Source organism: Leptonychotes weddellii, chromosome 3, assembly GCF_054177405.1.
Source record: "Leptonychotes weddellii isolate Sample4059 chromosome 3, ASM5417740v2, whole genome shotgun sequence".
Lineage (NCBI taxonomy): Eukaryota > Metazoa > Chordata > Mammalia > Carnivora > Phocidae > Leptonychotes > Leptonychotes weddellii.
Genome location: NC_138371.1, coordinates 5,939,553 through 5,952,785, shown reverse-complemented (window position 1 = coordinate 5,952,785; position 13,233 = coordinate 5,939,553). Strand labels below are relative to the sequence as shown.

The 13,233-nt window shown below is 47.6% G+C and overlaps 1 protein-coding gene across 5 annotated transcripts in view; it reads left to right on the top strand.

The window, feature by feature from the left end:
- The window catches only part of DGKD (diacylglycerol kinase delta), a 116,472-nt gene that overhangs the window by 12,497 nt on the left and 90,742 nt on the right, over positions 1-13,233 (top strand). The window contains exon 1 of one of the 5 annotated variants that reach the window (XM_081813360.1): positions 11,290-11,621. The exons of 2 other annotated variants lie outside the window; for them this stretch is intronic. In XM_081813360.1, the coding sequence (XP_081669486.1) occupies positions 11,595-11,621 (27 nt within the window). In that variant the 5' untranslated portion in view covers positions 11,290-11,594. Of the gene's footprint in view, positions 1-11,289; positions 11,622-11,652; positions 11,797-11,822; positions 13,013-13,233 lie in introns of those variants that run through there. 2 more of the 5 variants (XM_081813362.1, XM_081813361.1) reach the window with 2 other exon arrangements.

Genomic DNA, 13,233 nt, shown 5'->3' with positions numbered 1-13,233 from the left:
TTTTTTTTTTTTTTTAAAGATTTTATTTATTTATTTGAGAGAGAGAATGAGAGAGAGAGAGCATGAGAGCGGGGAGGGTCAGAGGGAGAAGCAGACTCCCTGCCGAGCAGGGAGCCCGATGCGGGACTCGATCCTGGGACTCCAGGATCATGACCTGAGCCGAAGGCAGACGCTTAACGACTGAGCCACCCAGGCGCCCAGTCCTTTGCCCATTTTTAAGTTGGGTTATCTTTTTGTTGTTGAGTTGGGGGTTCTTTATATATTCTGAATACTGGACCCTTATCAGATCAGTGAATTCCCATTCTGTGGGTTCTCTTTTCACTTTTTTTTTTTTTTAAGATTTTTTAAGATTTGTTTATTCATTTTAGAGAGAGATACAGTGTGCTTGCGAGCGGGGGAGGGGCAGAAGGGGAGAGAGGGAGAGGGAAAGAATCCCAGGCAGACTGTGTGGACGTGATATTTGATCTCATGACCCTGAGATCATGACCCAGGCTGAAACAGAGTAGGACGCTTAACTGACTGAGCCACCCAGGTGCCTTTATTTTCACTGTCTTGATAGTGTCCTTTGATGCACAAAAGTTTTAAATTTTGATGAAGTCTAGTTTATCTATGTTTTTCTTTTCTTGCTTGTGCTTTTAGTGTTATATTTGAAAAACCATTGCCAAATCCAGGGTCATGAAGATGTACTTCAGTGTTTTCTTTTTTTTTTTTTAAATGTCTTTTTTTTTTTTTTTAAAGATTTTATTTTATTTATTTATTCATGAGAGACACAGAGAGAGAGGCAGAGGGAGAAGCAGGCTCCCAAGGAGCAGGGAGCCCGATGCGGGACTCGATCCCAGGACCCTGGGACCATGACCTGAGCCGAAGGCAGAGGCTTAACCATCTGAACCACCCAGGCGCCCCTACTTCAGTGTTTTCTTCCAAGAGTTTTATGGTTTTAGCTCTTTTTGAGTTAATTTTTGTATATGGCATGAAGAAAGGGTCCAGTTTCAGTCTTTTGCATGTGGATATCCCAGCACCGTTTTTTGAAGAGGGCCACTTTTTTCCAGCTGGATTTGGCCTCTCAAGCTACATACCCTGTAATACTTAAAATCAGTTATGAGATTCTCAGAATTGGTTGGTAATCTTGACCATTTTGGATTGGTCTCAGTGGAGTTCATAGAGGGATTCATAATAGAAGCATTCTTACAGATGGTTATGAGATAGTTAACACATTTGAAGGGTTTGAAAGGAAATATTTGTATTTCTGACTTTCTATTGTCCTAGAACTCTCCTATATTTCAAGTTTGGTTCAGTTCTTTTCATGGTTTGGGAAAATTTGCAATAAATACTCATCTTGTTAAGTCTAATCCCACTGGTGGTCTTTATATTTGAACTCTTTGATAAAGATGGATTAGTAGTCAGAAGCTGAGTGAAAAGGAAGTCTAAGAAATTGTTCTTTATCTCTTTTTTCTATGTTTTCAGGCACTTTAAGAGGGCAAGTAAAACCCAGGTTTGTCAGTACTGAGTTATGAGTCTAATTGCCCAAGTGTATTTTTACTGTCTACTGGTCATAATTGTCTAAGTGTATTTTTATATGTAGCCAGTATTGTGCATGAGCTGGAATTTTGCTGTTTATAGAAACCCTCTAGCTTCTTCACTCTCCAGCAGCACATACGGGTACAACCATTTGGGGAAATGATTTGGTGACATGTTTGAAAAACCTGGAAAGTCCATACTCTTGACTCAGTAATTCTACTGGTGGGATGTATGATGAGGAAATAGTCTTAAATATGAAAAAGCACAATGACATTATGTTTATTGCAGCATTAAATATAAAAAGTTGCAAACCCTGAGATAGTCCAGTGTAACAACTCAGTGGGTTAAGGACCAGAGCCGACATACCTTTTCCATGCTGCATAGATGTCTTACCTCACCTTCAGAAGTGCGCGAGGGTCACCATGCGGGGCTGAGGGCCCGGACCACACAGCTGGAAGTGGCAGAGCGAGCTGTGGCTCTTGTGCCTGCTGCGGCCGTTCAGGTGACTGAGGAGGCAGTAGTGTGGACAGTACTTGGTGATGTTGGGGAAACAGAGGCAGTGTGTACGGAATGCCATTCAGCTGTGTGCAAAACACCGTGCATGGGAAGTAAGACGAAGAAAGTGTCCAGACCGATGCCAGGGATTGTGCCCTGATACCAGGGGCGGTGCAGTGTAGATTATTTTTATTTTTACTTTTGTGAATTTTCTAAAATGAGCATATTGTATACTAAAGAAAACAAAAACAAAAGCTTAACATGCTGTCCTTCAGTTGAGGTTTCCTGACATGGATGGTATAGGATGCTGTGTGCAGGTAGCAGAAGATGGAGAAAAGTCTGCCCTTAGTCTGTTCTCTGGAATGTCCTGAAACACAGTTGAAATAGTTCCAGCTGTCAGATCAAAACAGATGAAGTGTGAGGAGCCAGATATACAAAAGGGCATGACTTGTAAAAACATAGGATTTAAACTTCATAGTATCCTAATACATGAATACATTATATGCAGTATCTCAGTTATGTTCCCCTTTGTTTAAACTTTTAACTCCTGTGTTGAAAATAATGCTAAACTTATCTAGGCAGAGTTCAAGGTCTTGATATAAATAAGATATATTTTTTGAAAAAGATATATTTGAACCTGACCTTGAAACTATTTCATATATGAAATGCTGTCTGTTTTTTAGATTTGCTCATAATTATTTCAGTGTCCTTAAGCATTTGAAAAGATGAACCAGAAAGAGGTGACAGAGAAACACAAAAAAGCAGATCTGGTCACAATATATTTGGGAAAGCAGATTATTAAATAATTTGTATATAACATAACTGCAATTTTCTGTCTTATTTATGCGCCGAGAACACACTGGAAGGATGTTATCGCAGGATGTCAGTGGCAGGTGTTAGCACTGGCTGGACTGAGTGTTCTCAAGTGAAGAAAAAGCACTTCCCGTAAGCACGGCAGCCCAGAGGCGGCTGCTTCACACAAGACTTTATTTCTACCTTCTGTCTGAAAACGGGCAAGGGGGCACTGGAACCCAGGGGAGAGGCATTTGAGTAGTGATGGTTATAACACTGCTTTGCATTCGTGTTGCCCTTTGCAGCGCGTGTGCATTTCCTGCTCTGGGCAGCACCCCCTGAGGTGGGATCCGCAGGTCAGGAACTGGGGCGGAGGGGAGTGGCTGCCTTTAGCCCCAGTGGTAGCAGCTCCAGGCCTTGCATTCAGGCCTCTGGTGTGTTTCATTCACTTCTGAGTTTCCAGAGCACCCTGTCTGTACCTCTGATGGAAATTTCCAAACATACACAAAAACAGGGAGAGGAGTTTTCATCAGTCACCCAGGCTAAGCAGTCGTCAGCATTGTGTCTTTCTTGTTTCCTCTCTCCCCAGCTCCGAGCCCCGCTGTCTTCTGAGTATTTAAAGCAAATTCCTATGGTACTTCTTACTTCGTAAAAGTATCCCTCTATCAGTGCACAGTTTCCTTAAGGGTCAAGGGTCCTGTCTCTTTCATCATCATATTCCCAGCCGTACTTGCACTTAAGTGTTCAATAAATATTTGTTGAAACAAAGAGTGCATTTCATTCCACCAGTCCATGGGGAGAAGGATTGTGCTCTGTAGGCTCACAGCAGCCAGGCCAGACTGTGGTGCCTCGACTGCGCCACAGCGTGTGTGTGTGTGTGTGTACTTGGAAGTCGCTCCTGCTGCTGGTGGTTGGCTTCGGGCACGTGGTGTGCAGTGGGGATGGTTGTGCCCCCCGACACGTGCACATCTTCCATGTGCTCACCCCAGGGAAGTGGGAGGATTAGTTGTGACTGTGGTTTAGTCTTACTTGTTTTTTTTTTTTATTTAAAAAAATTTTTTTTAAAAAGATTTTATTTGACAGACACAGCGAGAGAGGGAACACAAGTAGGGGGAGTGGGGGAGAGAGAAGCAGGCTTCCCGCGGAGCAGGGAGCCCGATGCGGGGCTCGATCCCAGGGCCCTGGGATCATGACCTGAGCCGAAGGCAGACGCCTAACGACTGAGCCACCCAGGCGCCCCTAGTCTTACTTGTAAGAACAAACAAAAGAAAACCTTTCATCGAGCATACTTTTTTATTTTTTCACTTGATATCAAAATGTGGAAAGAGTGGAAATCAGACATACTTGGGCTTGAACCCCACGTCTGTCCCTTCTCTGTGGACACATAAGTCCTCGCTGGATCTCAATTTCTTCATATAGGAAATGTAACTCTTTACAGCGGTGAAGATCATATGAGATCCTGAGGCTTCCTAAGTTCCTGGTGTGGAGTAGGCCCTGCACACGCACTGACTCTGTCTTCTCCCTGCCCATGTTTGTGAGGAAGGGGAATGCGCACAGTGCCTCTCTTAGGCGGGTTGTTGTGTAGTTGGAGTGGGGTCATCTGTGGAGGCCCTTGGTTGGGGGCCAGTGAGAGCTGTCCTGGGTGCTGCGCCCGGTGGCGGCGGCCCCCCTTCTGTGGGAGTCCTTTTTTCTAGAGGCCTGGCTTCCTTCCCTGTCTCGTCTGCTCTGGCCCTCCCCCACCCAGAGGGAACCATTCAACCATTTTTATTATTTTATTATTTTGGTTAATTCTTCCATTGTTCCTGTTTGAAAATTTAAAAATAATAATATATACACATAGTTGCTTTTAAGTTTTATCTCTGCATGCACACACACACACACACACCCCTCCTTACACAAAAGGTAGCAGGCTCCATATGTGTTCTGCACCTTTCTTTTTTCCGCTTAATATAAGAATCTGGAGATCATTTCATAGCTATATAAAGGTCTTCCTCATTCCTTTAACGACTGTATAGTATTCTGTTTTTGTTTTGTTTTGTTTTTTACTGTACCATAGCTTATTCAACCACTTGCATTATCTTCAGTCTTTTGCTATGATATTTTGCGGTGGATAGCCTTGTATGGACTTCATTTTATGCTCTTTGCCAGAGTATCTGTGGGATGGGCTCCTTGGAGTGGGCGTGCAGGGCGAGAGGGTAGATGTGTGGGTTTGTCAGGTTTTGGCAGGTCCCTGTCCTCAGGGCTCGCCTCAGGCCCTGTTGGGTCAGTGCTGCCCATAGTGCTGGCTTCCCCATGGCCTCGCCTGCAGTGCCTGTTTGTGTTTTTTCTGCCAATCCCATGATGAAAATGGATTTTAGTTTAGTTTTTTTTTTTAAATGACAGAGGTCAAGCGTATTTTCACGTGTTTAACGGCCATTTTTACGTACTTTTTTGTGAACGGATTCTTTTAGTTTTTACCCATTTTTCTACCAGATTGTTAGTTTATTCTCAAATTTTAGAAGCTCTTATAGATTAGGCATATTAGCCCTCAATGATATTTTGCAGAAAGTTTCCTCAGATCGTGCTGTGCTTGGGCACCGGGGTGATGAGGATCATTAATACAGCCTCAGCCCTTGGGACCTCCTCGATCTGGCCAGGGAGTCAGCCGCATGGTGGAGGGTCGTAGGCTTGCCTTGCGCACGACAGCTAGCTCTGCCTGGGAAGTTGGAAGGGCCCCTGGAGGTGGTGGCATTTGAGCTGGGTCTCAAGCACAGGAGTTTTCTATCTGCAGTAAGATTCCAGGCAGAGGAAGGATCTGTCCAAACGCATAGGCTTAGCTGGTGTGTTTGGGTCAGATGGGTCAGATGGTTCTGGGGCTGAGGTAGTAGGCCCTGGGGTGGGTGGGAGAGGAGCCTGTTGGATTGGAAAGAGCCCTGAATGCCATGGTTGACTTCCCTCCAAGACGCAGGAGAACCAGGGGTATTTGCAAGTGGGCCGGGGCACTTTGCTTAGGGCAGGGTGCCTATTCATGTCCTCAGGGGAGCTTTTAAACTCTGTGGCTACCTGGGCCCCTGTTGGGGGGTGGCTGGCAGTGTTTCAGAACTTGCTAGGTAATGCTGCTGGCAGTGGGAGTTGAGTACCTGCAGAAGACTGGAAGCAGGTTGGAGGGAGGATGGTGGAGAATGGAGGGCAGGGGCTCCCAGACTTCAGTGTGCTCAGGTACCTCCTGGGGCTCTGGTCAGAAATGCACATTCTCAGGATTTAGGAGCAGTGGATTGCTCCTTTCACAAGTGTTCCAGGGATTCTGATAGTGGTGGACTGGGTCACCCTTGAGAGACACTGAGACACAGAGACAGGAGACAGAATAAATTAAGCCCAAGGTGGGGATCTGAACTAAGCTGATGGCAGAGGGCCTGAAGATGGAGCAAATCTTGAGTGATTTTAGGGGCGCCTGGGTGGCTCAGTCGTTGAGCGTCTGCCTTCGGCTCGGGTCGTGATCCCAGGGTCCTCGGATCGAGCCCCTCATCAGGCTCCCTGCTCCGCGGGAAGCCTGCTTCTCCCTCTCCCACTCCCCCGGCTTGTGTTCCCTCTCTCTCGCTGTGCCTCTCTGTCAAATAAATAAAATCTTTAAAAAAAAAAAAAAAAGAATCTTGAGTGATTTTAAAGTGGCGTCAGGACTGGATAACCAGTTAGGGATGGGGAGTGAAGGTGGAACAAGTTGCATATGTCTGATGCTTCTTTCAGCTTTGATGATGCTGTTAACTAAAGAGGAGATACGGGCGGTGGGAGAGCAAGTTAGAAAGTGGGGAGGTGATGAGGCTGGTTTGACATGAGTTACATTTAGAGTGTGAGGCCTTGGACCGTGGGACACCAGCGTTTGGTGATAGAACAGCCACTGATGGTGACCGAGCAGGAGCTAACTCAGCCAACCCACCTTTAGTAGACAGGAATGCATTTGGCAGATTGATGATGCCTTTAGGACCCCACACTGTGCTCTCCGCCCTACCACCTTTAGGCTGCTGGCTCCCAGCTCACGGTCTCCCCATGGCTGCCACTGCCCTGGACATGGTGTCTGCATTCAAGGCGAGAGGGATGGGGAAGGGGGACTCGAAGCCACACATGTTCTCACACATGGGTGAAGCAGCTCCCTTGCCTCCCCAGCCCTGGCAGGACATCTGTGTAGGTCTCTGTGACCACGTCTGAATCATGTGGCCAGGGCTGGGGAAGTGTGATCAGTGTTGTGATGTTGGCCGCACTTGGTACTAAAACCAGCCCACTCAGCACTGAGAGCGCATTAGCAAAGAGGAGCCATACCGCAGTAACAGGAGAGCCCTCAGATTTAGGGAAGGTGGTTGGAACTCCAAATGAAGGGCAGGTCAAGGAGCAGCTCTTGGGGAATTTGGGCATTACTCTTTGGGGCCACTTTTTGGTTTTCTGCTTTGGTCCTTCCTCATAATACTGGGGACGGGAATGGGACATTTTCCTAACTCTCAGTTACATAGGGGCTTTGGGACATGGTTGCTTTTAATCTTGCAGGCAGCGCGTTGAAGGAGGAAAACCAGGGTAGTGGCAAAGGGCAAGTTGGCTTCTCTTGATTGGTAAGAAAAGAATGGCGCCGTCCTTTTTTTGTGAGTTAGCATTTTTGGGGTCTTTAGGAAAAAAACTCATGTGGGGCACCAGATACAGGGTCTGGCTGTGTGGAGTTGAGAGGACTTCTCCAGCACAGCAGTAACCCACGTGTGCCTCGGGTCTCTCACTCCTGCTGGCTGTTGGTGCCGTGGAGACACTGATGTGTCAACATGCAGTTGTGGCCCAAGGTGTGCAGACCTCTCAGCTTCAGATAGGATGTGATAAGACCGGGTGGTAGGTAGGTAGGGGAGTTGGAGGTAGGTTGCAGGTAGTTCTGAATCAGAATGAATCAGAATGAATTTGTGGATGGTGTTTTGAATTGATGAAGCTACCTTTGCTTAATTTATTTAAATCAAGAGTTATCAGTAGGTTTTTAGGATTCATTTTGCCAACAAATATTTTTGGTCTGCTGTCTAGGCCCTAGGTTTGAATTCTGGTTCGTCTTTTTACTAGTTGTGTGGCCTTGAGTGACTGACTTAATTCTTTGGACCCTCAGTTCCCTAATTTGTAAAATGGGAATATTACTACATAACTCTGAAGTTGATGGAAGGTTAATAGGTAAAAATGCCTCATATGTATTTGGTAAATATGATGGGTACTCAGTAAGCATTTAAAATAAACTCTAGGTCTTTGGGTATGTCATACTTGCCTTATTTTTATGAACAAACCATACTGTTTATGGTATTCATATCCTATAAACCATAGAAGGTTTGAGATAAGAGTGAGGGGGACCTCATGTTTCTTTGTGGTCTGTTAGTAGGCGTTTAATTGTGGACAAGTTATTCAGTCTCTCCTTGCCCAGTTTTTTTTTTTTTTTTTTGCCAATTGGAATATTAGCATGTGTTTGTCCTATTAAGAAGGCAAGCAGATGTAAAAAATGCTCATGAAAATTTCAAGTGATATGCAAATTTAAGTGAATAAGTTTTACTAGCTTTTTTCCACAGAAACATTTTAATAGTTCTTTTGTGTATTAACTTTTATGCTAATATCCCCACTTTTTTGAACTTTGTGAATTTGGATGATGTGGACTATGGACTAATATCAGATTTATGTAGGTTTTTATCGGAGGACTAAAAAGGTTTAAGGACGAGTAGATCACTGATGTGAACATTGGACTAGATTTTCACTCCTCTCCCCTCTATCTTCCCCCTTCTTTCCTGGCCTGCCTGCAGCCCCTGGCCCTGTCCACTCAGGCAGGCTGGTCATCAGGAACACACGCAAATTCTCACACTTAACCCGAGCTCTGCCTGAGATTTTACTTCTGTCCCATGCTGAGTAACATGCATGTAAACGCCAGTGCAGCATAAACACATGTAATAGACTGCATGTGTGAACCCAGCAGAGCATCAGGATGTCGCCCCCAGGGATCCTTTCTGTCCAGCATGCTGCCCTTCACATCTCTTAGTCACCGTTGGACTTGCTCCGCTTCATGCCTTCTGCCAGTTTTCCATTTAGTAGTTGCTTTTTCTTGTTACTCTTTTGCAGGGGTTCTTAGAATGTTCTGGATGCTGGCTCTGGCCATTGGCTGTATGGCGTGTATCTTCTCCCAGACCGTGGCTTCCCTCTTCCCTTTCTTTGTGAGGTTCTTTGATCAACAGAAGTTCTCGTTTGGAATATAGTTGGCTTTAGCGGTTTTATAGTTTGTGTTTAGTATTTTTTCAATCCTATTTAAGACTCCCTTCCCCCAACTCCAAGGTCATAGGCAATTCTCCTTTATTGTCTGCTGAAACTTTTAAAGTTCGGCCTTTTGCATTGCATCCGTAGCCCACATGTGTGAGGTGGGGGACTGAGAGCATTTTTGCTCTTGGATAACCTGTTGTCTTAGGCCCAGCAACTGACTGGTCCCTCCTTGCCCCCAGCTGGAGAAGCTGCTGCTGTCACTTGTCACGCTTTCAAGTCTGCCAGCATCTATTTCTGGGCTGTCCTGAGCCCCAAATGCTGCCTCTAGTCATGTGCTTTAAGGAATAGTCCAGGACAGGCACAGACTGTTTTGTTGTAGCGCTATACTTGGAAGCAGTGTTGGTAGTATAGAGCGGGATGCGTTCCACATGTTCTAGTGGCCCAAGTTGAGTTGCACTGCTGTGAGTGAGCGCAGCAGTACATGGAAATATTCTGCAGCCGAGAAAGATATACTCACTAATATGGAAGGGTGTTGACAGTGTATCATAACAAAAAATAGGAAGTTCAAGTACGGTATGTGCACTGTGATCCCATGTTTATAAAAAGTTAAGAAACATGTGGGTTAAAAAACCCCACCTGCCATCTTTGCTTCCTTCCATCCCGGTCACATATGGTGTGCTGTGCTCTGGCTTCGCCCTGGCAGGTCCTCCTCCGACTCCTCCCACTTGGCATCATGAGTGTGGCCTCCTGGGGGCTTTCTCCTTGCCCCTGGCCTTGTGCCCACTTTCTTCTATCCTCCCTTTGGGTTCCTGCCTCTCTGTACCCAAGCTTGGTGTCCCGGGGTTCCTGGTCCCCTGTGCCTGCCCTCCTGCTCCTTTTCCATATGGGTCTTACCAAGGCATCTCCTCTGTTAAACCTTCTCTCACACCCTGACCTCATATCCGCTGCCGTCTCTCTGCTCAGCTCCCCCTGGCATGCTTGAGGACCTCGTGGGCATGCCCCAAACGAAGCTCCCAGCCTCCCCCATGAAACCAGAGTCCTCCTCGCCTCCATCCGTGGTGGCCTTCTTCCCAGGCACCCCAAGCACTCTCATGTCTGTGTCCCTGTCTCCCTCCCAGAGGCTCAGTGTTGCTGGCTGCCCTCTTATAAAAGTTTCTGGACTGTTCTGCATGCCTCTAGGTTTCCCTCTTCCTTTCCTCCGTACTGCGGCCAAAACCATCTTTGCAAAGGTGTACCCGAGGACCTGAGACCCACAGGCCTGGCTGTCAGTGATCTGGGCATGTTTGACCAGGACTTGAGGGGCCTGCGCTTGCCTTTCCCTGCCCACTGGTTTGAAGCCTTTTTTTTCCCCTGAAGATTTTATTTATTTCTTAGAGAGACAGCACGAGCCCACAAGCCCGAGGGACAGAGAATCTCAAGCAGACTGTGCTGAGCGCAGAGCCCGATGCAGGGCTTGATCCCATGACACTGAGATCACGACCTGAGCAGAAACCAAGAGTTGGATGCTTAACTGACTGCGCCACCCAGGTGCCCCTGGTTTGAAGCCTTTTTAAGGTCATCTCCAGAGCTGCCTTCCTCAGTCCTTTGTTCCTGAGCAGGATGACTAAAGATTTGAGCTGCGCTCCCCCCCCTCCCAGCAGGTGCCCAGGCAGTCTCGCCTGTGGGCCAGGTGCTCTTTGTCTGCTCACCGTGGGTGGCTGTGGCACCCAGGGCCACGCTTAGACTGCCGGTTTCATCCCTGGAGTCCAGCTTGGGGATTTACTTCCTCTCTCGAGGTGGGCGTCGGGCTCACTTTCCCACTCTGATTCTCAGTGCCTGCGTGTGTTTCGAATCTGTCCTTTCTTATTTCCAGTGGTAATGAAGGTACCCTGGATTGCTTGAAGGACAGAGTGGGCCGTTCTGTTTGTGCAAAGAACTTGACAAAATGGTTCTAAGAGCCTGGCCGCCCAGCATGTCCTGATCGAGCTGTGCTTGAGTCTGGGTTTTTGACTTCTGGTTCTCTGCTCCATTGGGCACAAGGAGGAGCCCTGCCAGCTGAGCAGTGTTTCCTGTGGGTGCCATTTACAAGCTGCCAAATGCAAAACACAGCAGATTATTCAGGGGTGTTATTTTCTTGACCACTTTTAGTTCATTGCTTTTGACTGAGTGTTTAAAAATATTCTGCAGCATATCTATAGTATTCTCGAGCAGCGAATCAGGAGAAGAAACGCAGTTTCTGAGAAAGCTTCAGAGAAATACTGGTCTTTATCTTTTCCCCAGCCTTTTCCGCTGAAACCCACCAGAGTCTTTTTCTGAGTGCTCTTGTTCTATAAATAGAACAGCGGCCCTCCTTGGTTAGCCCAAGATCGCAGCGCTCATCCGCTTTCTGAACGATTTGTGTGTGTGTGGTGGAGTGGATTGTATTTTAATTTTGCTTTTCTTTTATGTGTGAGATGTGTGGCGGGAGATGCAAGAAAAAATACTCTAGCGTTTATTCTTTAAAGATAACTTATTATAACTCTTCTGGGTCTGGGCTTGTTGGTTTTGTTGTCTTTTTTTTTTAATTTGCATTTAGGAAGGAGATGGAAGTGGTGACTTCCCGTGCAGAGGTAAGGAAGACGCGTGGGGGCGAGGAGAGGTGCCTACGCCTGTGAGCGAGTCCTGTGAAGTCAAGCAGGAGAGGCTGTCCCGGAGCGCGGTGCGGGCGCCTGTGGGTCTGCATCGCTGTGCGCAGACGTAGCTGTTCTGGGTCTCCGAAGAGCACGTTGCCATGAGTGTCCACGTGTACGTGGCTCCGAAAAGAATGTTAGGAAACAACCTGCTAGTCCTTCTGTATGGGGGATGGTTTCTACCTGCAGCTCCTGGGATCCGAGGGCGTGCGTTCTCTCTGGCTCGACACAGTTCCCGCCCTTGCGAACAGCAGTGCCTTCGTTTAGTTAAGGATGGCAGTTTCAGATTCTGTGACTGTAGTTGCATGTCTGTTCCTTTGATCATTGGGTGAGGTTGTGGTCTTCTCTCTGCTGCTGGCACTCTTTAATTACCTGGGAGAGTGGGTGGGTGATGTCCTCAGAAGTAGGGGGGGAGTCATGTGCCACAGAACGAGGAGGGAGATTCCTCAGTAGTTCTTCTCCTGGGAGTTGGAGAAGGTTGCTGTTTGTACTGCGAGGCCGGCCGGCCAGCACAGCTCCCGTGACACCTGGCCCACGGTCACGAGCTGGCCTGTGCGGCTCCCCCTGTCTGGGAAGCTGCCCGAGAGGCGTCCTGTGGCGGGGACAAGGAGGGGAGTGGCGGCCCGCACTCCCGGGTCCCCCCCTGGCCCCCTGGGTGCTGTGCGGCTCAGGTCAGGGTCCCGGTGTGTGGCCCCGTGTTGGTGGTGTGTGTGGGACCAGGGGCGTTCTTCGGCGTTCTTCTCAGGGTGGGGGTTAGCTGCATCCCGAGTTCCCTCCCTGCTCTGTTTGGAGTTGGCTGGTGGAGGGACCAGACCGCACTGGTGTTCTCCTCTTGCCTTCTGACGTGTTTGGGTTAAGTGAGGTTTCTGTGTCTGGTTTCATCTTATGTCGTCTTCAGTGGCCACAGGTCCCCAAGTGCTTTGGACAGATACTTTCTTTAAAAAGTTACTTAAAGTGCAAAGCTGTATGGGATTAGGTAATTCATCTAAAACATCTCTGAACCGGTATTGGTGTATTGGAGCAGAGTTGTTGTGCATTCTGCCTGATTCCACAGTGAGACTTCTTGTACAATGGCCATTTCTGGCAGCTGGGGAAAAAGAAGTATGCACGTGCCGAGAACCAGGCTCTTGTTTCAGGCACGTTGTTTATTCATTTTGCTCTTCGTGGCTCCCAGTGGTTCAGATGTCTAATGATCAAGTAGTTCTTTGAGCATTTCACTCTGAGTGTCCTGCAGGGCTCCCTTGTCCTATTAGACCAGCCCCCGGGACAGCACAAGAGGGCAAACAGCTCCAGGAGAAGCCATGTCCCTTCGTGGCTTTTATTGAGCCAAGGTGAGTGGACTGGACTGCTGTCCACCGCAGCTGTTAAGGGAAGGGACTCCAGTTTCATGGTGGACTGATCAGATTTATGGGATGAGAGGAGTTTCAGTGACTTTGGTTGTGGCAGTTCTCTCTGACAGTTTGGGCAGAGGCACATGCCTAGCTTGTGAATGGGGTGAGGGTTGAGTGGGGTGCAGGCCTGGAGCTGCGCTGAACCCCATAGCAACCTACGT